This window comes from Apiospora marii (assembly GCF_038362585.1).
Source record: "Apiospora marii strain CBS 49790 chromosome Unknown utg000001l_segment0_segment0, whole genome shotgun sequence".
NCBI lineage: Eukaryota > Fungi > Ascomycota > Sordariomycetes > Amphisphaeriales > Apiosporaceae > Apiospora > Apiospora marii.
Window position 1 is genome coordinate 768,366 of NW_027117372.1, and position 24,044 is coordinate 792,409.

At 54.9% G+C, this 24,044-nt stretch overlaps 5 protein-coding genes across 5 annotated transcripts; 2 read left to right on the top strand and 3 right to left on the bottom strand.

Moving 5' to 3' along the window:
* Window position 1: 1 nt before the first annotated feature.
* On the top strand, window positions 2-1,224 carry PG985_000269 (uncharacterized protein; the record flags this gene model as incomplete). Its single annotated transcript, XM_066820038.1, is given in 4 exon segments — window positions 2-615; window positions 740-908; window positions 921-1,018; window positions 1,104-1,224. 4 exon segments carry the CDS (start codon window positions 2-4, stop codon window positions 1,222-1,224), a joined length of 1,002 nt encoding a protein of 333 aa, XP_066690917.1.
* A 722-nt stretch (window positions 1,225-1,946) lies between these two features.
* PG985_000270 (uncharacterized protein) lies at window positions 1,947-2,809 on the bottom strand (the record flags this gene model as incomplete). Its single annotated transcript, XM_066820039.1, has 2 exons — window positions 1,947-2,687; window positions 2,762-2,809. 2 exons carry the CDS (start codon window positions 2,807-2,809, stop codon window positions 1,947-1,949), a joined length of 789 nt encoding a protein of 262 aa, XP_066690918.1.
* Window positions 2,810-4,039: 1,230 nt separating this feature from the next.
* On the top strand, window positions 4,040-5,755 carry PG985_000271 (uncharacterized protein; the record flags this gene model as incomplete). The annotated part of the gene is made up of 1 exon (XM_066820040.1): window positions 4,040-5,755. One exon carries the CDS (start codon window positions 4,040-4,042, stop codon window positions 5,753-5,755), a length of 1,716 nt encoding a protein of 571 aa, XP_066690919.1.
* A 9,861-nt stretch (window positions 5,756-15,616) lies between these two features.
* On the bottom strand, window positions 15,617-17,687 carry PG985_000272 (sequence-specific DNA binding protein; the record flags this gene model as incomplete). Its single annotated transcript, XM_066820041.1, has 2 exons — window positions 15,617-16,552; window positions 16,689-17,687. 2 exons carry the CDS (start codon window positions 17,685-17,687, stop codon window positions 15,617-15,619), a joined length of 1,935 nt encoding a protein of 644 aa, XP_066690920.1.
* A 2,886-nt stretch (window positions 17,688-20,573) lies between these two features.
* On the bottom strand, window positions 20,574-22,496 carry PG985_000273 (uncharacterized protein; the record flags this gene model as incomplete). Its single annotated transcript, XM_066820042.1, has 3 exons — window positions 20,574-20,591; window positions 20,652-20,684; window positions 21,039-22,496. The coding sequence occupies 3 exons, from the start codon at window positions 22,494-22,496 to the stop codon at window positions 20,574-20,576; spliced, it is 1,509 nt and encodes a 502-aa protein (XP_066690921.1).
* Window positions 22,497-24,044: the final 1,548 nt, after the last annotated feature.

The following is a 24,044-nucleotide window of genomic DNA, read 5'->3' on the forward strand; positions in this document are numbered from 1 at the left end:
AATGTCGATGTGGGAGATCATACAAGAGCAATATGCCGCCCTCCCTCTCTCTATCTCGCCCGAGCTCTGCGCCGGCAAGACGTACATCGTGACCGGCAGCAACATCGGCCTCGGCCTCGAGACAGCCAAACACCTCGTCCGCGCCCAGTCAGCCCGCGTTATCCTCGCCGTCCGTTCCACGGCCGCTGGCGAGCAGGCGCGGCAGGAGATCGAGGCCGAGACGGGGCGCCGGGGCGTCGCCGAGGTCTGGAGCCTCGACCTAGCCTCGTACGAGTCGGTCCAGCTCTTCGCGAAGCGCGTGGTGGACGAGCTCGACCGCCTCGACGCCCTCGTCGCGAACGCGGCCGTTTATCTGGACCAGTGGACGACGGTGAAGTCGTCGACTGGTACAGAGGAGGAGACCTCGATCGTCGTCAATGCTATTTCGACATCCTTACTGGGGCTGCTGCTGCTGCCCAAGCTCGCTGACACGGCGAGGTGTTTCCTGGAGAGCAGGCCCCGTCTGGTCTTCGTGACTAGCGCGCTGGCGTTCTCGGTCCGCGACGACTTGGACAGTATCAAGGACGATGCCTTTGACGGGCTGAACGACCGGGGGAAGGCGAATATGCGGAATCGGTATGTGACCAGGCACTTACTTACCTATCTACTTACCCTTGCCCTGTATTCCTACCGCCGCCCCCTACTTTACCCAATACGGAATGACTGACCCCCAAAACCTGTGACATGTGCCTGCCTACAGATACCCTCTCTCGAAGCTGGTGCAGATCCACATCATACGCCGACTCGCGCGCCTGTACCCGCCCGAAAAGACGGGCGTCGTCATTAATATGGTCAATCCGGGCCTCTGCCGGACCGGCCTCGCTCGGTACTCGACCTGGTACTACCGGCTCTACATCGACGTTGCGCGCGTCCTTATGCAGGCGAGGACGGCGGAGGCGGGCAGTCGGACTATTCTGTACGGCGTCGCCGCCGAGGAGGAGACGCATGGGAAGTTTCTGTCGGGGTGCGCGATTAAGGAGTAAGTCGTCCTTTGTTTGACCTGATTCGTAATGTATGTTGTGAAGAGAATGAATGGGCTGACGAGGTTTTGCGCTTGTGTGAAGGGAATGGGTCCCGGATTGGATCACGGACGAGCAGGGGAAACGGATCGAGGATCGGATTTGGGAGGAGCTGGCCGCTCGACTGGAGGGGATTCAATCGGGGTGTATTCCTGCGTTTCCATGAACAGACTTCGGCCGTCCTTTGGCGTTGTTTTTACATGACGCCCCTGGATCTTCATATTGTCCTGTTTCTGTTGCTGCCGATCCACCCACGTGGTTCCCTACACTGCAAGACATTCATTATGAGACGTATCAAGATGCTATTATGCAAATCAAGACACAATGAAAGGACTGCGACTTCATGAAGTGAGTGGCTATAATTCACTTAACTACCTGCTGGCATTATACGTGCCATGCTGTGGAGGCGTGAGTGAGATCGCATGTTTCACGAGAGACAAGGTTGGTAACAACCAAAGTTCAAGAAGAGGCTACCTAGTGACTTACCGTATCAAGAATGAATCTGCTCGTGACCCGCCGTCGCCTAGAAACCCCAATCCGAGTACTTCCTCCGCCTGGCAGGTCAGGGCTTCATCCTCAGCCGTGGTCACCCGAGCTGAAGCTGCGAGGAATCTTCGTCCGGACTAGCTGGCTCGATCAACAAACGTGACAAACAAGGCGAACGTATGTAGGTATCTTGTTTGTGTATTAGCAGTAGACTCGCAACCATCGCCCTAGATGATAACTACCAGAGTTTGTCCGATTGATGTTGATTTCTGGATTGCTTGCAGAAGGAACAAGCAAACCAGACGAACGGTTTGCTCTGTGAATCATTGTTAGCCAGGATATCCCCTGTCTCGCCCATGAGAAGCAAGCCGGCACAAACATGACAGGGCTGACAGATCCTCCTCAGCTGCATGAACCGCCTGGCGCGCAACTTGCTGCAGCCCCAGGATCACTGCCCCCCAACGACGAAGAAACACTCTTCGCAGGCTCCCCCTCCCCTTCTTCCTTGACTTTGACGAAGGCTTCCATGAAGGCCTGTTCGTCCTGCGCCCCGTCAATGACATGTTTCCCTTGCACGACGAAACGGGGGACCCCCTTCATCTGCCCTTCCTCCCTAGCCCACCGCGCCTCCTCGTCCACTTCGCTACCACCCTCGCCGCTCTCCAGCCACTCCAACATATCCGCCCGATGACCCATGCCAGCCTGCTCCGCCACGTCCGCCAACATGCCGCGGCTCGTGATATCGGCCTCGCCCTCAAAGAAGTTGCGAAAGAGCTGCATAACCACCCGATCCTGCAGCCCCGGCCCCTCCTCCTCCTCCTTCTCCATGCGCCCCGCGAGCCCGTTCAGCCGGTGCGCGTCGCGCGTGCTGCCGATCTTGCCCCCGAAGCTGAAGTCGAGGCCGTGCTGGCGCCCCTTGGCCGCGAGCTGCTCCCGGAGGTGGCGGCCCCTCGCCCCATCGTCCGCGTCGCCGAACTTTTGCGCGTGCCGCTCCGCCCAGGGCACCCCCGGCCGACCGGCCGGGGCGTCCGGCTCCAGGTAGAAGGGGTGCCAGGCCACGCGGAAGGTGTCGTGGCGGCCGCCCGGGTAGACTTTCTGGTAGAGGGAGATGGCGCGCTCTAGGCGGATCTTGCCCATGTAGCACTGTACGTACAGTCCGGTTAGTCGTGGTGACTGCGTCGTCCTGCGGCGTGTAGGGGGTCTGGGGGCTTGCTTACCCAGGGGCATACGGGATCTGATGTGATGTCGATGGTGAACTTTGTCATTTTGAATAAGTATATCGGCGTAGAAGAATGCGATAGTGGGAATAAGCTCAATTCAATTACTCTCTGCTGCAATATTGGTTGTGAACTGAGTTGGGCAATACATTGTCCATCCCTTATATGCTGAGAAAGTCTCCGAGGTCATTCCTCCGAACACCGTTATTCAGGCGACGCCAACGGGCTTACCATGAAACTAATACCAGGCGGTACTTTTGCTGATATAGGGCTCGTAAAGGCCATGATTTCCACAACTGGGTCTATATAGATAATACCAATTAGGATAACAGTAATTGCAAGAAAATTGGACATTTCTTGCTGATCTACGCGTGTTAAGAATATCGTATAGCATATAAACTGCATGAAGCATGCTTATAGCGCTCGAAGAAGTGTTTACGGATAGGCGACCTTCAGCGGTCAATCAGTGGAGAGATGGAGCCTAGAGCCACTGTAAAAGGCCATCTTACAGGGGGTTGATAGGCTATGTGCCCTGGTCAATCTATTGTGGGTCTGGAGTTCAGCTGATCGTGTTGACAGAAGTCGAGATAGCCTAGGTACTGAATGCACAAGCCGATTGTTGAGATTACCAAGTTCAAATCTCGAAAAGGTATCTTGGGGAGAAGTAACTATACAACTCGGAATTCCAGAACATTAGATGCTTCGGTTTTGATCGAATGGATGTTGTGCATTTGACCAAGACAAAACTTCCACTGAAGATTGAAGGGTGACACGGCATTGACCAGAAACGTCCGTGCGCCGGGGTTGATGGAGCCACTCCCAGCCTGACGACTGCCTGACTGACACTGACTTGGGGGTCGTTGTCGCGTCTGCCTGGCTGATAGGAACAAAGTCGCCTTTTGTGTCGCCAACGACGTCCTGGAAACAGAATAACACCGCAATTATTCGGCCCATCTGGCCGAGTGACACAGCATCTGTGGTTCACTTCTCTTGCCATTTTGGTGTCGTCACCTTCTTCTCGCTGCCCAAATTGGAAGCGCATTCAGGCCACTTCTGCAACCCACCGTTCCACCGTCATTTTGACCAACTGCTCAAGTCGCCCTCGACGGCCCTTGGAATCCTTCATACCTGGAGTCCAGCGGGATGCAATAGCGAGAACCACCCGCGAATGCTGTCCAGAGCCAGGTCGCACGACATTTGCATCCGCTGTCTCTCTGCTGCAATCTCAACCACTCGGCCTTGACCCTCTCGTGGCCGGATACCCCTTCCGCCCTCGCCATGACAGCAATGACGGGGAAGTGGGTGCCGCTGCCGGCCTTTGAAAATGGCATCCCCGCGCTCATCGTCTCACCCAATTTCGGCACCAGCACCTACAAACTGCATGTGTCCGATTTGGCCAACGTATGGACCGAGTCTCTAGACCGAAAGGCTATTTTTGCCCGAAGCATCCAGGAGGATACCAGCATCGATCTCACAGAAGGCCCTGATCAGATGACCATCCTTCTCAGCTACCTCCAGGCTGCCTTTGACACGTCAAGCCCGCAGCACCATCAGACCAAGCTCACTTTGGAAGCCGCCCCAAAAGGGGGGCTTGTGCTACTCATTACCTGTACCCTCCCAGGCGGTCTGAAGCCCCTGAGATGGCCCGTCAATCTCGCAAGGCAGTCGCCCGCCTCACTCGCCTCGGAGCTTGTGCTCCCTCTGATCCAGTCACAGCATGCCCGGGCGCATGAGATTGAAAATTTGATCAACACTCTCCAACAGAAGGATGTCATAATCAACAAGCTGGTGGATAAGCTTCAAGCTATGGGTATGGGGCTCGAAGATGTGTTCAACGCCCTGTCCGGAAAGCGCAAGGTATCGCGAGTGGCAGCGGATGCCAAGGTCAACGGCCTTGCGCCCTTCGATGGCCCAGAATGGAGACAGGCTATGGCCCAACGTATTCCCGCTCCTGTTGATGCAGCTTCTCTGGTTCAAGATGTTCTCGGCGGCCCGAATACTGTCGATCTGAAGGACGCTGGAATTCGTGCATCTGATGACTTGAATGACTGGTGGGAGCACATGGACCCAGGACCTGTGTCTACACTTATTCAAGAACCCACAGAGCCCGCACAGGATGGAGAGAAAGAGGAAACGCAGCAGAAGGCTGGAACTCCCATGGACGATGACGATGACGATGACGATGACTTCCAAGTTCAAGCCACGCCGCCCCATCTGGCTTCCAAGCGGAGGCAACAGCAGGGTACACAAGATGATGATGTTAGTACCAAGGGTGATGGATCTGATGTTAGCCCAAGTAACCACCCTACGCCGCGCAAGGGGGCAAAGAAGCCACTTCCGCGGCGTATAGGTACAATAGGCAACAAAGGTGCCTCACAACAGCCTCGGTCGTCTTCAGGAAACCAAGCGTCGCAAAGCGTCACCGCAGGAGACGACGATAATACAGCATCGGAATCTGATGCCGAGCCGGTGAAACCTTCGCCCAAGAAAGGCCCGGCCAAGAAGATTGGTCTCATCGGAAGGAAGCGAGGATCAACCCCACAGCCTGTTAAGTCTCCTACACCGAATCCAGCGCAACCGTCACGTCCAGACGACGATGCCACGGAATCAGACGATGGGTCCAAAAAGGCACCGTCACCCCCGCCCTCTTCACCGCCCAAGCCGGTGGCTCCTCAACGCAAGAGAGGTGGACTAGGGACGATTGGGGGTAGGGCCAAACCCGCCGCTAGGCCTACGCGATCTCCTTCTCTAGAGCAAAACGATGGTGCCACGACAGCAAGCGCAACCAAACCCAAGGCTGGCCGGCTGGGAATGATCGGCAGGCGAGGGCAAGAAGGGCAAGCACAGCAGAACAATTCCAATCACGCAGGGCAAGAATTGTCCGAAGATTCAGAGACGGAAGAGCAGGTATCCGAGCGTAGGCGAGCTGAGCTGGCAAAGGAGCTGGAGCGAAAAGCCGCAGCAGCGCCGGCCAAGAAGAAGCGGAAATTCTGATCATGGCCATATAGACCTTTTGCACCAACTACACCAATTCAATCCATTCCTTCCATCATGTAGCCCCTCATTCACTCGAGATCAACCATGGATAGTATGACGGCAGTGTTACCTGTTCTACACCCCCGCCCCCCTACCAGGGGCCCTCGCTTTGTTATGTCGCCTCCCGATCCCACATGAAAGATGCGGGCGGCCGCCGGGTCGGGCTCACCGTAACCCATACTCTACGGGCACTTGATTCAACGTGCGTAGTTGCCTCAATAGGCGAAGGGTCGGACGGGGCAGGGTCCTGACGGTAGCCTGAGGTTACGCATATGCCGTTTACCTACAGCCAAAAACCCCCTTTCGGCAGCCGCCAGCGCCAGAGCAGGCAATGAGCCGCCCGATGATGCTGGGAGCTGCAGGGTGAGAGATCTGAGGCATCACATCGCGATGGTCGCTGCTGTGCCACGCTCATAACGTTATAGATGTCGTGTGAGGTGACACCTCACACCTCAAGCTATGCAATGCAGTCGTGATGTCTTGCGTGTGGATGTCGAGTGAGTCTCCCTCCTCCTCCCCTCCTGAACTCGCGTCATGGATTGGCTGGGGCTGTCTCGGGGGTGCGTTGACACATCGTGAGACACATCCTTCTTGCAGACTGGAGGGCGGTGGGCTGTTGATCTGTACCATGCATCTAGATGACCGGCTCATCGCATGCCCATACCTTCGAAGGCTAACGGTGACCGCATACCGTCGGGTTGTTCCATTGTTCTCTGCAGCGCTACCTTGATCCATCCCTCCCTTCCTTGTTACTTGCCTGTCACCATCAGTCCCTGATGAGATCGGTAACATGCGTGAGTGCACCTTCTTATCGTCATGACGAATGGCTCTGGGTCTGTAGACGGCCGCGTACTCATACATACAGACCCTCACCGCCGTCAGTCTCCGCCAAGGGAGCTACAGAAACGTAACTAAGGACATGCAGATCCCCATACTACAGAAAATACCGTACTACGTAGCGCCTGCGAGATCCAAACTGACGCTTCTCTTCTTTCTTTTCCTCCTCTTTGCTTGAGCAACAAACGCGCACACCCAAACGAGCTAAGAGCTGAATCGGGGGTCGTACATATGCCACCTCCACGCGGCATGCCACGTGGGTGCCAGCATCTGGTTTCTTGTTGGTGATACGAGTCGCCTTGGATGAAACGAAAAAAGTGGCTTATTGACTATCTATGTAGGGAAGTCCCTTTTTTCTCTTCTCTTTCTTTCTTCAGCACTACTAGTATCAACCTCCCCAAATGTTCGCTCATTATTGGTCCGCAAGGTTTTCTTCATTCGCGGTCGACGGCGTTTGGGTGGCGTAGGGGGCTCCTTTTTGGCTGGCTGGCTGCGTCTAGCAGCCAGCGACCAGCAGCCAACAGCCTGGTCTTCAGGCGGCGCCTGGCGGCTCTAGTGGTTTCTGGACAAGCCTGGCAAGCCTGGGGAAGCAGGGTTTAGGCCCTTTTCTGCAGTAACAATGGATGGTTTCTTTTTGCTTCTCGTGTAACCGTCTCCCACCAGCCGCCCAGCAGACAATATCAGGCTTGATGCCACACCAGCGACTCTACCTCGTATCAATGAGGATTCCAGTCGCTTGCAGGCCCATGGCCAACCAGCGGCTACATAAAACCCAGGCTTGGCAGCGCAAGACGAGGAGAGATACATAAGCTCGCAGCGAGATAAGTCAGGGACCGACTTTTTGGTTTTCTAATTACTCCCAGACGCTGGGATAGTCATGCAAGACCAGGGCACATATAGCTAGTTAAGCTTGTATCCGTATGTTAAGTAGGTACATAGGCGACACGTAACGAAGCGTCATAGGGTGAGGTAGTTGCCTGCCGCGGCACCCTTCTGATGAGCGTAGCAGCAGCAGCAGAAGCAGCCTGGACGCTAGCCTTTCCCCGATTTGACTATAGTCATCGTCGGCTGATCATGCTACTCTTATTCCTAATTATAGCAGCGGGGGAGGGGGCCCTGGGGGGCTCCCATAAGTGAATGGAGGGAGAGCAGAGCGAGCAGGTGAAATTAGCAGGTCGCTTAGCTGGAACAGGACCTCAGAACTCAAACCGATCGGCATCCCGATTGGAACCTGATTATTCCCGGCCTGCCTTGGGATTCAAGCCTTTGGTAGACGAGCAGCTTCCCCGCAGAACCCTGGCTCGCCTCCGATAGGAGATGATGTCGGAAGCTGTCGCTGGTCTCTGTCTATGAGGGCCAATCGATTATGGGTCGATTTATATGCCATAATAAATCATGTTCCCAGCATGTACAGGGTCTAGTACAAAGGGGCAATAACCTAGAGTCCGCAACCCAGGCCAGAGTTCTGGCAAGGGCCTAGAGATGACAGCTTTTACCTTGGCCCATCTTCTTCTTGCTTGGCCTGAGATTGGCATTTTCTCGGGCCGAGCCACCATCATCAGCACGACGGCTAGCCGTGAAGAAAAGCACACACCCTTCCTCTTGGTTATCCTCAGCTACATACAGAAAGGAAGGACGACGCAATTCCGGGACCGAACATTGGGGGGCCCAGGGGGCGGGGGGCTGGAGTGACAAAGATAGGTAGGATCAGCGCGCCTCCGCGGCGACGACGGCGGCGGCGGGGGGAGGAGGAGGGGGAGGAGGAGAAGGTCCTGTAGGGGCACGCACAGACGGTGGATCCTGGCTCTTACTGGCGTACATATTGTCTATTATTGGGGGAGCTCTTTCAATGCTATCGAGAGGGCGGGCGGACGAGTCTGCCTACTGCCTACAATAGAGCAGCCGCATGACCGCGTCGAGCCAAAGAGAAGGAAGAATGCAACGATCGATATCTCGATTTCCCCCGCCGCCCGCCCATCTTCCGACGAGAGACGCTTGTAGCTTTGCACTTGTGCACGTCGTCGGGTCGTATCAACGGGAGCTTGGGTCTTAGTTGGCTTGGCCTTGCATAAGTGTATGTCTGTATCCTGCTTTGGGCGGTAGCTTTGGATGAGAGTAGGTTAATGGATGGTAGGGAGGATAGGATAGGTAGCCCCTGTACAGTGAGAAGGGTTCCTGCGGTGTGTCAATCAATGTCAGCGGAAGCCGACAGGGCAGAAGGCAGGGATGCAGAGATAGAGAGAGAGAGCAGCAGCTCCAGCCACACGGATATGACGATGGCCGAGAGGTTTTTTTTTTCCAACTCACCCCGGTTTCAAATGGGGGAAATGATCGTCGGTTGAGGTACGAAGTGGGCAACGGTTATTCGTTTGTTCATAGGTATCCGTTTCATCTAGAGAATGGATGCGTAGGGCCGCGCTGCCTCAGGCGCCCACCGCGCCGCCTGCCTGTCTGTATGCCTGTCTACCTACTTTGACCGTTTGTCATGCGAGAGCGGGAGGCAGACGACGGCTTGCATTGATGTCGATATTGCTATCCCTCTAGAAAACGCACATGTGTGAGTTTCAGATTAGCTGCCAGGCTTGCTTTGCATATGAGGGAAAGGGGGAGAAGAAGCACAGCGCAGTTCCGCCGACCTGGTAGTAGTATCCTTCGATCCGCAGTTCCCATCTAGATTGCGCAACAGTCACATTCTCTGGGGGAGGCCCCGATTCTCTGCTTCGATGCATTTCGGATAATATGGATAAAGACAAAAACAAGAGCCAATTATGTATGCCCTTGCTTACTTACACCAGGGCACCCCAAAGTGTCATCGAATGTCCAACGTACATAGACTATCGTGAACTTTTGGCCACTTGGGACGGAGTAGAGTGGACTTGCTGCCGAAAGCGTCGCCCCAATGAGACCCGGGTACACACCACGCCCTTGCTTGGCATCGTATGATACATTTGATAAGGCGATATCCCGCGTGGCAGTATTATCATCATCATCAATGACCCAACGCGCATCTGTAAGCAAGAGGCATTGCGACGCCCGCCGTTCCATCGTAATTGGTTCCCGACCGTCTGGGTCGAGCTGATAAAGTGAGGTTGCAATGGGGGAGAGAGATCATGAACAGGAGAACCCGGCGTCTAGGTACGCCAGCCACCCACCTTGCTCTTAATGGGGCGTGGCGGTCAAAGCAAGTAGACATGTAAGCCTCAGGTCGTATTCAATGATGACCGCAGCTGGGGGTTTGGGGGAGTGGCCCGCAGATGACATCTGCCAGTGTGACGGGACCGCCAATGGGACGCCGGCCTCGCCCACCACACTGGCCCAATCTGTGCCTTCTGTGCCTTCTGTGCCGCCCATCTGCCACCTCGGGGGCCCAAATCGGACGTTTCGCCCGTTTCTCATCGCGACGCCCACCGCTCATCCTCAATATTGACGTAGGGATCGATCAGATGATGCAAGTATAGAAACTACATATCGAGGTTTGATGCATACTATCTATTACTTTGGACATATGATTCCAGAGCCCGAAGCGATGGTCAGCTGAGCCATGTAAGTCGCATCATGATACGCACTGCAGGTACACGAACGTGAGGCTTATAGCAGCGGGAGCTATAGAGAGATAGGACCAGAGCACCGTAAGCCACTTGCGGCCACTCGTGCCACCTGGAACTATACGACGTATCTGCAATATCTCTATTCCTCTCACACGCTCGGCTGGACTATAGAATTACCCGCCCAGCTGTGGCGCTCAACACATCGTAGCCGCCCTGGACGCATGGCCAAGACCGCGGTGTCGCTACGAGGGCAAGCCACCAACCGCGGATTGAAGACGGCCAAGAAACGCCTTGTCTCTCTGCTGATTCGAACGACGACATGTGAACGGGAAACTCCGTGAAAGATAGCCTAGACTACAACCTGCTTCTTTCCAGAACCCATCGACCCCAAGTCGCGGTCAAGCCTGGGTTACATCGTAGGCGCATCGTCGTATCACAGCTGGCTCCTACTTACCTACCTACCAGCGGATTGTCGAGCTAGCCCCCAGGCATGCATGTCGGTCGGCCGGCACGGGTCCGTTGCCATCGGGAAGAGAGCAACTAGCTTGGGCCGATCTTGTATATCGTTTACATTACATTCATATAGTGATTCGCATCATACACATTGCGGCACTGGATGGATGTACATAATGAGAAAGGTAACAGGTACATATTTCGAACGACCGACGATGACTACGACGGGATTCCCCATATTACCCTCTGTCGCCCCTGAAGGGTTTCACTCCCCTCCGCAAGAGGCAACAGGGCCGATGGAAACCTGGAGAGAAGCGGGCGCACTTGAGTTTCTATTCTTGTAGAGTCCTCAAGGGATGAGTATGAGTATGATAACGGCTAACTTAGTACCTAGTAGAATATGCCGCAGGGCTGGATCAAGGGATAGCTCGAGTACACGTGTGTGTGTGTGTCGCGGATGCGCCCCTTTCTTCATCTGCGGTGTTCGGCATCACCGCGTGTGGAAGACTGCTGCTGATTTGTCTCAGACTAACACACAGAGTCATGAGTGGACGACGATAATAGACACGATGTCTATTTATATAACAAGCAAGCAAGAAAGAAAGAGGACGAGGACGGCGACAAGGAAAATAGCAATAGTGATTGCATCTCCAGAGCCTTTCCTTACAGCACCGACTGGAGGTGGTCGAGAGCAAGCCGCCAACCTTGCCTAGTCTGCGTTAAGTAAAGAGATCGATGCGAGACGGACCGAAACCAACTATCGCCGGCTCCCCCAAAAGTCTGGAAGGATTCCAGCCCTTGCTGCGGCTGCTTTTCTCCCCCTCCCCTCTTGGGGGCCAGCCAAATTGCGCTGACGAGTGAGAGTAAAGACATTAGATAGCAAGTACATGGGTACCTTTACAGGGCTTCCTTGTCCTACTTATATACGCCCTGTTCTGTCACTGTTTCAGTGCATCGCACAGGAAGACGTTGAGATAGGTACGGGGCGATTGGGACGGGAAGGATACCGGCCGGGGCCCCCCCCCCTGCTGCTCCCACATCTCGCCTTTCACAAGGGGCGTATGCATGCATGTAGACTTCTTCTAACCATTACATCTAAGAAAGAAGAATTCTTTCGCTCTATGGCACTGCACTATGGGAAGTCGAAAGCTATTGAAACCAGAGCGGTATGAAGAAGAAGAGAGAAGACCGTTTCCCTACAAGCGTCGGATGAGACCCTTCCCCTGCAGAGAGATGATTCGCCAAAGTCCCTTTCCCGTCCATGCTAGTTAACCGCCGCCCTTGCCCAAATGCCCCCCTGCTGTGCCTCTTCATCAAAGCCAAGTAGCGTGGTGTGGGTTATGGAAGGATTTGCTGTGCATACGTCTAAAAGTAAAGCGAGGTAGTTCTGACAGGAGCCACCCACACAGAGGTTTGGTGTGCGCGTGTGGGTTCGATGGCACCACAACCACCACCCCCAAACGCCATGCACTTCCTCCTCATAGGAAGACAGTCTGATAGCCACGGCCCGGAGATTATGAAGCCGCGTCACAAGCATCGCATCGTCAACTTCTCCAAGTGCTGGGTACTTTTCGTTTTCTTTCCTCGGTTTCCCGAACGCCGGTCCGCGACCCAAACAAACGACGACGAATGCCGGGGGCCATATGCGATGCTACCCACTCTCCTCCCCCATATGCCGCATCGATATACTATTGATTTCCCTTTTCAAGCAACCCACGGGGCCTTATTTGTTTCCGTGTGTGGTTGAGAAGACATCTTAAAACGTCGAAATGGATGGTACATTCAAAAGACGAGAGCCAGAACCGGCGGCGCCAAGACGCTAGGCTCGTCCCGAGTATTCGGGACGCCAATGGGCTACCCCTGTTGCTCCTTCTGTGCCGGGGGGTTTGGGTACTTTGGGGCAAGTAGCGGCCAATGGACACAGCCAACAGGCACTTGCTCTCACAGTCCATCAACATGCAACCCCTTGTCCGAGGGGCGCTACCTACCCACTGAAGCCTAGTACCTAGACATACACATCGAGACATACTGGGGGAAGTCTAAACTTCTCGGCCCAAGATCCGGGGAAAGCTTGAGGGGGGATGGGGCCCAATTGCCCTGCCGGCAGCGGAAAAGCAAGTTAATTGGGGGTGATACCTAGAGAGAGGAAACCCCACGGAAACCCCCCAAAAGCAAAACCAGACAGCCGTCGTTGCTGCAGATTGTCCCGACTGGCTTCACCCCGCTGAATATGTTGAAGAACGCCCGACGAAGAGACATAGAAGATTCTTGTCCGCGGAGATCTACATACATACCCAACCTCTAGAGAACAAGAACCCAGGAAATCAGTAATTAGCAAGTCCGAACAGCCACCCCAACATGCATGCTTATCCTGCCTGCCTGACTTGAGGAATGACATGACCATCCCGCCTTCACTGACTGCGTAACCCGGCCCGAGGTGTTGTGTGTTGGTTCCGACCCCCCCTCCATCCGTACCCGGGGTTCCGTCGCTCACTCACAGTCTCGTGCGCCCCCCTCTTTTTTGTTCTCTGGGTGTTTCTGTCTGACTGCATGGGAGAAACCATGCTGCCATGGCTCCATGATTGGTATGTTCCCATTTCCCACGCCCATGCTCCCCGACCGTGACCGTGACCCCTCCCAAATGTGACACACTCTAACCCATGTCTTGATTCTTCTTCTTTTTTCTTTTCTTGTCATGGCTGGCCCTTCCCTTCGTAATCACGCAAGAAAGGGGTGGACAGAACGATTGCCTAAATAGAAACAAAACACATTTCTACAGAAAAGAAAGCCAAAGTGCAGTTGCCCAGAAACTAAAATGAGAAGACATAAGGAACATAAAAAAGAAATTCAAGCGAGTGGCCTCCCATCATGATTGGGTATCTCTAGTTGCATATTGCTATTACAGCGGCAGGACAGTGGCAGCGGCAGCAGCAGAGCTTGCACCATCTGTCCGTGTCCCGTCGCTCTTCTTGTGTCTAAATGAGTACTCATGGAACATGGTAGCGGAAAAAGAAAAGCAAAAGAAGAAAGAAAAAGGAGAAAAGCAACATGCCATCAAACGAGGAGAAGTCGGGACGAGGAATGATTGGGCGATCGAGGAGGACCCGAAAGCAAGTCAGCCGGCGATGAAGTTGGGTGGTCTTTTCGCATATCGGCAGATGAGGCAAGGCAAGGCCCAGGTGGAGGGTACTGGAGGGGAAATGGGGGAGGGGTGATCAAGGAGGGAAGTGCGCATCGTCATCATCGTCGTCCATCGCAAAAGCTCCATTCGGGGAATACCAAAACGGCAATCGATTCGTCGTTTGTCGCGTCACTTTTTTCCCACAGCGGCCGGGTGTCCTGCATCAGATGGATCCGTTCCCAGAATTGGGTGTCATCTGGTTTGTGCATGGTACGGTGCCATTTCCAACACCCAATTCGCCGGTCGCCCGTTTGCAGGATCAAATCCTTATGTGTCAAGCGATTCGGAAAGTGGTACCATCCAAGATTCGAGAGAAATTGACAAGTGACAGAGCGAGGGAGAAGGCGGCAACAGCAGCAGCAGCAGTGCAGCAGTGTAGGCAGCACAGCAGGAGGGCGCTACTAACGGTGTTGCAGCGGGGGTGGGCCGGGACAATTCCCCGTCCAGTTGCATTGCCAGGCGGCGTTCGTCAGCTTTGCGAATCGACCCTCCCAGGATCCCAGCAGAATCCCAGGGAGGAGGAGGGGGCCACCTTATTCAGTGGGAATTGAGATAGACTTCCGGCTGGACTCATTTGGCATCCATTGCATTCCTTCTCAGCTGTTGTCCCCCTCCGCCCTCCAACTTGCAAGCCAGATTCCTGCTTCCTCCCCTTCAGGCTAGGCTAACTAGCTCGGGAGAGAAAAGAGCCGCGGAAGCTGAAGAGTGGCGCCGTCGTGCCAATGGCAGCGGAGCGGAGAGCCGGGCGATTTCCTCTGCTTGGAGATAGGTAGGGGAGAGGGAGGGAGGGAGGGCGAGGGTCAATTTCAGGGTAGGTACTCCAAAAGAAAGTACTCTTGCAGCGGCACGTTGTTGGTTGGTCCAGGAGGAAGGCAGGAGGCATGTAAGTGGATAGATCGACCGGAGCCAAGCCTTTTTTCCCAAGCTAAGCACCCTTGTCCTGGTCGACGTTATTCTGACCCTCCTCGCGACTGCCTCATCTCTATCGTCTACCTCGCTGGCTGTATGGCTGCGGTTGCCCAGGGAAAAAGGGAAAAATCGTACCATGCTGTAGGTAGGTAGGTAGCTGCTTCCTTCTGTGCTTCCCGTCCCGGCCGTGTTAGCCAGCCCATGCGCGCATATGATGTATGTATGCTAATGCAAGAACCGGTTCGTTTTTCAAAGACCGAAAGAGGACGTGACGCGCCTGCCTGGATTACCAAATTTGAAGATTGGAGAACGACCAGATTGTAACACCCTCCTGTGCCTGCTGATGACCATGATGATGCTGACGACGCTTTCTAGTAAAAGACTATGCCAATGCAATGCCATCCATGCCCGTTCCTTTTTCTTTTGCCCGTCCTCCTTTGAGAGATGCCTGCCAAGATACCAGAAAACCAAAAAATGCCAGTGACCAACGCCTGTTGCTTGGGCTTGTAGATGGATGATGTGAATGTGAAAATAAAAGAAAAGAGACAAGAGAGAAATAGGTGTACTAGGTTATTACTGCAGCAGCCCCCACATCAGCCTGTCATCCCTGGCAGCTGCCGTACGACCAACCAGAGCAGCTCATCTGGCATGCCCAGCACCAGCGGCAGAGGGAAGCAAGTACGTTCGCACAAGCAGGGGAGGAAGAGTGGAGGGTGGAAGAGAGAGAGAGAGGCGAGTGAGTGGTAGTTTCCTTTCCTTTTCTTGTCACACCACCACCACCACCACCCACCCCCTCCCCTGCCCTGCCTACCTCCAGTCCGATCCCACCAACTACGTACCCCCAACCAGCCAATCACCAACTGCCCACCCAGAACCCCGGTTGGGCCCTTTTTATGACTGGGCGCTCTCGGCCCACCCACTGCCACTGGTTCTGTAGGGCAGGGTAGCGGGGCGCACCGGGTTCTCTGGCGTACCCTCCCCAATCTCGTTGGCGAAGACGCTGGCGTACACGCCGTGGATGGCCGCCGACGAGGGCGACGACGTCACCGGTGGCTCGTAGACGCTCGTCGCGTGTTCCACCTTGAAATGGCTCTCTGGCCGGGGATGGAAGGGGTGGGCAGCGTGCGGCTGCGGCTGGTGCGAGTAGGCGTCGTGGGGATGGTTGGGGTGGTGCTGGTGAGAATACGGATGTTGCTGCTGCGAGGCTTGGCTCGCCAGGTAGGGTTGGGCCTGGTAGTAGCCTGACCCACTCCCGATGCTGGCCGCCATGGACGAGGTCATAGGGTGGTGGCCCGCGTACTGTAGGAGGCTGCTGCCCTCGGAAGATTCCGACTCGTCGTGGTGGTGATGCACTATCGACCTCGTATAATCCGGCTCGGGTAGGTGATGGCGCCCACCGTGCAGGTAATCATGATGGTGCATCCGTGACTGTTGCTGCTGCTGATAGAAGGCGATGCTGTGATGGCGCTGCCCGTGTTGGTAAGAGCTGCTGCTGCCCGCGCCGTGGTAGTGGTGGTGCTGGGGGACGATGCCCATGCTCTGCCGCTTCAGGAGGGCGCGGTTGTTCGCTGCTTTGGTCTTGCTGGCCGTCAGCCCGCCTTTGCGCCCCGACGCTGCTCGGGCCGAGATGCTGCCCTGCTGGTGGTGCGAGCGCGACGAGGGCCCCCGCCGCCCGCTGGTCGAGTTGCTCTTGCGGTAGCGCGTGGTGCTTTGCACCCCGTCCCTTTCCGCCCAGTTCGTCAGAACCCATTCATTGGACCTCCTGGGCTCCCCCGACTCGGTTGTCGGGCCCCCTGCTGGATGTCTCCTCTCTCTTTTTTCAAATGCCTGTAGGTTTTGGAATTTGCAGATGGTTAGTTACTCAGCCCGCCGTGAAAATGTGACGTGTAGAATATGATAGAAAAAGAAGAAGAAAAAGTTCACATATGCATCATTAATTAGCCTAAAAGATTGCCGCGCTTACCTTGTTCATGCTGAGGTTGTGCCGAATACTGTTCTGCCACCCTTTAGTCTCGGACCGGCCCCTCTCAGTGTTGTCGCGGAACCACTGGTACAGCTCCTGCAGCGTCATGGAGCGGCTGTCCTTGGACAAGAAGGCCTTCTCGATCAGTTTCGCGTAGGGCTCATCGCCTTTCGCCAGCTCGTCCTCTTCCGGCACCCCGTGGTGGGGGTGAGGAATGTCGCCGGCCACGAGACCGACGCCTTCGTCGTACGGGTAGGAGGAGTTGCTGCTGTACTCGTGCTTGGGCAGCGGCGAGTCGGCCGACATGACCGAGTCCGTGTGGTCTGGCGTCATATCCGGTGCGTCCTGGCCCATGATCGTGTCCGGGTCATGCTTAATGTCGCCGGGCAGAGGGGAGTCGGAGACGGAGACGGCGTAGGCACCACCACACCCTTCCATCGACGGCTGGGCGGCGGCGGAGACAGAGAAGGCGTCCTCGGTGGCGATGGCCGGCTGGGATCCCCCGTAGGGCGGCGGGAAGTCGTGGTGGCCCTTGGAGGAGATCTGGTAGTAGCCCGGTGGGTAGTTGAGCTGCTGCAGGTCCGGCGATGACCAGCTTCGCGGGCTCGTGTCGGACGACCTGGCGGAGAGGGCAGGAACATGGGCTGCACCACAGGACCCGGGCGATCCCTGGTAGGTATACTCTTCGTGGTCCACACCGGCGGTGTTGGGTGGCGTGGCCAACATGCTAGGGGTGGAAGACGAGGCCGAGTGGATTTGCGGGTACGTTTGAATAGCCGCGGCGGTGTTGAGGGTAGGTAGGATATGGGACGGGTGCTGGTGCTGTTGGACGGTTTCAGCAGCGTCCAGTGTCGGGGATGGAGTGTAGAAGCTGTCCAGATTGGGGAGGTCCCCGTCCGGTGATTGCGTCGTGCAAAGCCGCTTTGGATTGCCAGTGGAGTCCGAAGTGGGAGATGAGGTGTAGTTGACGGGCATGCCGTCGCAAAGGCCAGCGTTCATCACGGAGTAGACTACGACCATGGCACACCGCCGTATTGGTTGCTGCCCTGACCAGGTCCTTTTTGTGTTTTTGCTGATCTCTCTGGAAGGGGACGGGAAGGATGCGAAACAAGAAGCTGACGCAACAAGCGAGATCACGGGCCGCCGAACCAGAATCAGGAGGAGGGAGGCCAAGTAAACGTATAACAAGCCGAGCAAGAACAACGACGGCAACAGCGACAGCGACAGCTAAAGATATTGTCGAGGAGGCGGTGTTGATGATGCGTATTAGTCGACGTTTGAGTGATTCTTATGTACGAGAGCAGTCGACGTCAAGTGACTTGAAGACAATGCAGCCACCTGAGACCAGACAGCGAGTAGTCGGGATACTCGAGTGATTATGAATAAGAGTCAAGACAGAAAAACCAACACACACTCTCACACACACCTACACCCCAAAAAGATGGTCAAGTAACAGGAGGAAGAAGAAGAAGGGTAGGGCGGGTTAATGCTGCCTTCCAGACGGCGACTTGCTTGGCCTTATGGGATGTTGTTCAACGTCTCGAGGTCAGAGGTTTAAGATTATAGGGCCAGGTCCAAGTTGCTGGTTGAAAGACCGTGCTCTCGTCTGCTCTGTTCCTTTGATGAAATTGTGAATATGTATGGAACCCGGGAAGCTCAACGACCAGGGTTGGTAGGTAAGGTAGGTAGGTACTTACCGACGGTACAGTACTCTCTCTAATAGTAGCAGGCAGGGCCGCTCATCACATATGCGCGAGAGATCAGATCCCTAATAGGTTAGGTAGGTATGGGGTGCAAGTGAGCAAGGGAAGACAGCAGCGTACGTACCCTGGCCCGACAGGGGGCCCTGTAAAGGTGGTGGGCAGGGATCGGCTGCTAGACAGATGCGCCTAGATGCACCAGGAGAAGATCAAGGCGGATTGGGTAGCATGTGCCAAGACTCCCTCTCATAGGCCGGGCAGATGGGAGGGAAGTGGGAGAAGGACGGAGCAGAACCCAAGTGAACAGAGACCGACAGACGAGGTACCCGGCTGCCCTAACCGTTGCCAACACACGATTTGGTTGGAAATAAAGCTTGAACAACCCCTGCTCGAATAATTCAGCGAGTGCGTTGCGTGCTTGTGGTATGTGGTATGATATGGTGCGTGCAAGGCTTTCCAGCTGTGTGAGAGTGTAGAGCGAGTAGGTAGCAGCCAAGCAAGTATGTATGTGTACACCGTAGGTAGGGCTCTATCAATCCGTCCGTCTTTGCCTGCTGCGTCGGCGTGCGCCAGCGGAGCCTTTTCAGTCAGTAAACGACATCTACTTGGCTATACGTACCCCGTACCCAGCCAACGGGTACATGACGGAGTACATGATAAACAGGGTGCCTCCACCGTGCGCAAATGCATGTTTTCCTCTCTGGCCATGTTGCAAACGCGCATCGTGCAGTCTGTAGGGTCGGTCATACGAATGTTGGGATATTTTAGACTAGCATCCCATTACACACACAAGTCGGCCCAGAACAAGCATACAGCCAGATACACATACACACACACACACACACACACACTTACGCACACACTCATACTCCTCCAGGCAACTTCGGGATTTTGTTTCCCAGTACAAGTAGAGGAGGGGGGCGTGTATTCCCTACGGCTACACCACAAGTGGTTGACCTCTGGGTAACAGACGGTCTGTAACCTGAGAAAAAAATGAAGCAGCCCCACTGCTCCGCAGATGTGACCTGAGCTTGGAGTAGAAATTGGAGGTGTGAGTGTGTACGTATGTATGTAAGTGTGTGTGTCGTGAAGAGGCGGTCGTCGATGCTTTCCCCCCAGGGAACAGCAGCTATTGTACCGACCGTGTCCACAACACCTTTGTATCCGGGGAGATGGTCCTCACTAAGATGACAGGAGTATGTAGGTGAGTGTGAGCGTGTAGGAGATATGTGAGCTGCCTAGATTCGTTCCTTGGCCCCCCTTCAGTCCTTTCATGCAGGTCATCGTGGGCCGCGATTCCGTTCCTTGATGCTACAAGCACTGCAGCGGGAATCCAGGGCACTATGCCGCTCCACTCCCGGGTGCTTGCATGCCAATAGAGCTCTGACAAGACTTCGCCAAATGGAACCAATCAGGGCAACTAGCTGCTAGCCCTACATCTGAGTTCTGATACAGCAGCTTCAACGTTATTGAGGGGGACCCGTTCCATTGTACTGTGCATTTGGCCATCGAGAGTGCCTAGATCAGCGCGACAGATCATCTCCTAGATTGGACGGGACCATCGCGACGCAAGGAGCACTTTCATGGCCACATAACGGGAAGAGGAAGAATATATTCGAGTACTGTCGCCAGAGAAGAACCATCGTTATTGTGCTTTCCGAAACATGGCGGAGTCCTGCTTGATTGCTTCCTTGCATAAAAGATGTTTTGCGCAAATACACCCACGTAGCCATCAGCGTCCGCAGGACCGCTGGTTGACCCGTGATTAGCGGTCCTATATACCCAGGCTGTCTGCCAAACCGCCCAAGACGCTAGACCTTTGCTGGGCGAGGCAAGAAGGGCGGTATGGGCAAGTCGTATTGATGGTGAGCAGGGGCCATGTCACTCGCAGGCAGCTTTCCCCCCAACCAAGCGTGTCACAAGATCAAGGCGGAACAGAAACGTAGGCGCCTCACAGAAAGCCGAATATGCCTCGGAGAGATGAAGTGGTGTACCCTGTACATTACTAAGTGACCGCTACTGGTGCTCCGGTCACTGGAGGAGGCATGCAAGCTATTGTAGATGCTGAGTCACCAGTGCGAAATGCGACATGACGGTATGCTTGTCCGCTAGCCACGCAAACAGCCGTTTGTTGCAAACCAATTCGTCGAATAGATAACCGCAAGGGCAATGAAGAGCTTGTGCACTATTTTCGGTAGTAAATCTGGACACTCTACATTAGTATATGATCGATCGAGACTGGGAGGTAATGGCTTGGGCGTACCTTTTTGAACTGAAAATGAAGCTGAAGGATACCCTGCACGCATGAGAGATTAGTACAGACATGGACTAGGCTTGCAACCAGGAACGCAAAAGGAAGAACATGAGTGGCGTTGGCTCGTGGGTGTGTAAGGTGCGCACAACTCAAAGAGCAGCAGCGATAGGACCCGCGCATCAAGCGGTTGTACAGCGAGAAAGGCCATACGATGCCACCAGATGATGGCGTCCAAAGAAAAGGCGCGCGACAAGGAAGGCTGTTCGTATCGATACTAGTGAGTAGTAGGTGCATAAAGCAACAGGCCAGTCCCAACGAGATTCTCGAACCAGTTCGGGGTGTCCTAACCACGTGAAACACGATGCAAGGGAGGGGGATATATTTAGACATGCATACCTTGTCAAAGCTGCTCCGGAAGCCACGCTCTCTTTTAGCGCTGTAGTCCCATTCACGGTCGACAATACGGAAGGCGATGTCCTCGTACGGCGGGCCGGCTATGAAGCGAATCAAGCAGGTGTCCTCCTCGCCCGCAGGAGCAAAGGACTCGCCCCGCCGCCTGCCGTGTTCCCGGATGATTTTAAAGGTGGGTGCCTTGGTCTTGTCGATGAGGTCCGGGTAGAAGATGTTGAACTTGTAACCCTGCACGACCTTGGGTGGGGGGTTGTCATGATCGTAGTGTGTTTGGTTGTACTTGTTCCATTCATAACCCATCTGCACGCGGTTGAAGTAGCGTGGCTTTCGCGGGCGGTACTTGTCGGCCCACTGTGGTTGCGCCGTACCGGGCACAGTCTCCTCGGCCGTGAAGATTTCTTCGTTTTCACTGACACCCCTAGCAACCTCGCGCTCGTAGAGAGCCCTTGTTGCCTGGGAGAAGTCCTCATCGCCCGTTGCGGAGAACCTAGCTGTTCCCGGCATACTGGCGGGAGCTGCTACGGTTGTTGTTGGCTGGGTGGCGCGGCCACTGGTACCGGCGCTACCCACCGGCGCTGGAATGCCCTTCGCAGGCTGACTGGAAGGCGAGATAACCGTGGCAGGCCCATCCTGTGTGCTTGCTGCGGTGGAAGGGCCAGAGGAGGCGAGAGCATCTGCCCTTTCCGGGTCCTGCTCACGTAATTGCCGGACCCTGCTCTCCTTGATTGCTTCATACACCTTTGTCAAGCGGGCCTTGGCCTTGTAGATCAGCAGGTTTCTGAGCAGCTGCTCCCAGTAGTCGGTATCGATTGCCTCGTCCGATTGCAGCTTGGCTTTGATCTGGCCCTCGAGCTTCTCCAGCTGCTCCAAGGTCTTGGGTCCCAGGATCCTGTCGACATCGGAACTGACGGAGCTGACCGCGCGTTCCTCGGCGCCCATGGGCTTGATCTTGCGCTTTCTGTCGGCGCATAATGTCTGGAGGGCCGTCCAGTAGTCCCGGTTCCTTGTGTTTGTCTCAAGCGAGCGATATGAAGTTATCTCTTCTTCCAGCTCGTTAAGCTGTGCCTCGTTCAGGCCCTCCATGACCGCAAGCGGAGCAGGCACGTTCATTTCCACATCGCCGTCATGGTCGTCAAAGACATCGCGTTCCTGGTCGATCCACCGCAGGTTGAAGGCAAGGAGATCGATGGGCTTCGCACGACCCTCGCGCACGCGGATGTCGGCCTTCTTCTTGGACTGCTTCAGGACGAACCGGTCCTCCTCATTCATCCACTTCCTTGACGCTTCATCCTGGGTCATGTAGGCCGCATTCGGTTTGCTTGGGGGTCGTGCGGGTTGTTTTGTAATCCGCGTGTTTGGGTCTCGTCTGGGAGAAGTGATGTCGCCTCGGGCAGGCGACTGGCGGCCACCACCATTTATCATAGCTCGTCGTGCTGGATCCATCGCGCGAAGGAAATGAGGATGAAAGGGAGATGTAGACAGAATTAGGAACGCTGTCGCAGGCCACACGAATGGCAGGAACAGAATATGGGCACAGCCTAGTCAATTGATGACATATGCATGTATTTTTATTTTAGAATCAACCGTCAGCCAGGCAGCGAAGCCTCGCGCGCTAAATGCAAGTGCTCTGCTGGGAAGGCTGGGCCTTCGGGGGAGAAGCGGGGCCCTTCAGGCAGCCCACAGCGGACCTTAAGCTCTAAACTCCACTGACGCCGCGCCTAAACACCATGGCGGACAGGGGCGGATATCTCCTGCTCCATTTCGTCGTCTTCGCCTAACTACTTTACGTCATGTATGTACTGTCCAAATCAGTCACACAAACTCTACTACTCTCCTCCCTTTATGAACGAGACTTTGCCATTCGCTTGCTCGCCCTCATTTATATAGACGAAGATTGACGTGTTTGCTTCTTACTTCGAGTCTGGGCCTCATCTCTACGTACTAGAAATATAGTGAACCATGAGAGGCTAGGTAGGCATCTTAGACCAACAAGCTGACGTCCAGAACTTGGGAGCTGGTCGTCGGGCCCTGTTTCACCCCCTTCGGCCCGCCTTCGCATTTGTTCCACGGGATTCTCGGAGATTTCCAGGAGAATAAGACGTCGTAAGGGGTGGCTTAATGCGGTGCGACCTCTGAAGGCGAACCTGAACCTTTCTTCCCATTGTTCCCTGGCACTGGCCTCATGTGACCGGCATGACATGCAGGGCTACCACAACGGCGGCAATGGGACGCCTCAGCGAGGTTGTGTAAACCTGCATTCCAGACAAGGAGGCTTCATACCCCCGGCTATGCCTGAAAGCGGACGTCGGGATGTTGGTGCCGTCTGTTTGTTTGCCTGAGGCATTATTGACATGAAATATGACTGATGACCAAACATATTCTCACTGGAATCTTGAGCCAGATGAAACATCCTGCAATTCCTGCAAGCCTAGAGGTTCTTTGAGGCTCTGCCCTGAGCAGCTGCTGGCGGTGTTAGCCCAGCATGTAGATCGGTTGTCGTTGGTGGTTTTGGTCATTAGTCGCGACCACGGCCTACTGTAAGCGGTGGGACACATTCCGCGATCACGAAGCGAGCCAACAATCCTTGGTATTATTCGATATATAACATCACAGGCAGATATGCATCTATATGATGTTGATATACTTAATTGTACTTGTACCAAACATGCCACGACACTGCCATCACGCCAGTATCGATCCCCAGACGTCTCTTTTGAGCATTTTCGCAACTCTCCCAACAACCTGGTTTGGGCATCCTGCATCCCCCAGAACGGACAGGCACGTAAAGTTGGTAGGATAGATTTGTTGCGGGAGGCCAAGTGGTTCATCCAAATGCTGTAACCTTACGTGCAACTCGGGCTGGACGAGAATACCTCCTGCTTAGACTCCTCGCCTTACATGTCCTGGCTCCTGATCAATATAAGATATGAAAGCGAAGACCTCGGACATTAGGGCAAAAGCGAGCAGTTGTTTCTGACAACTGACTCGCGT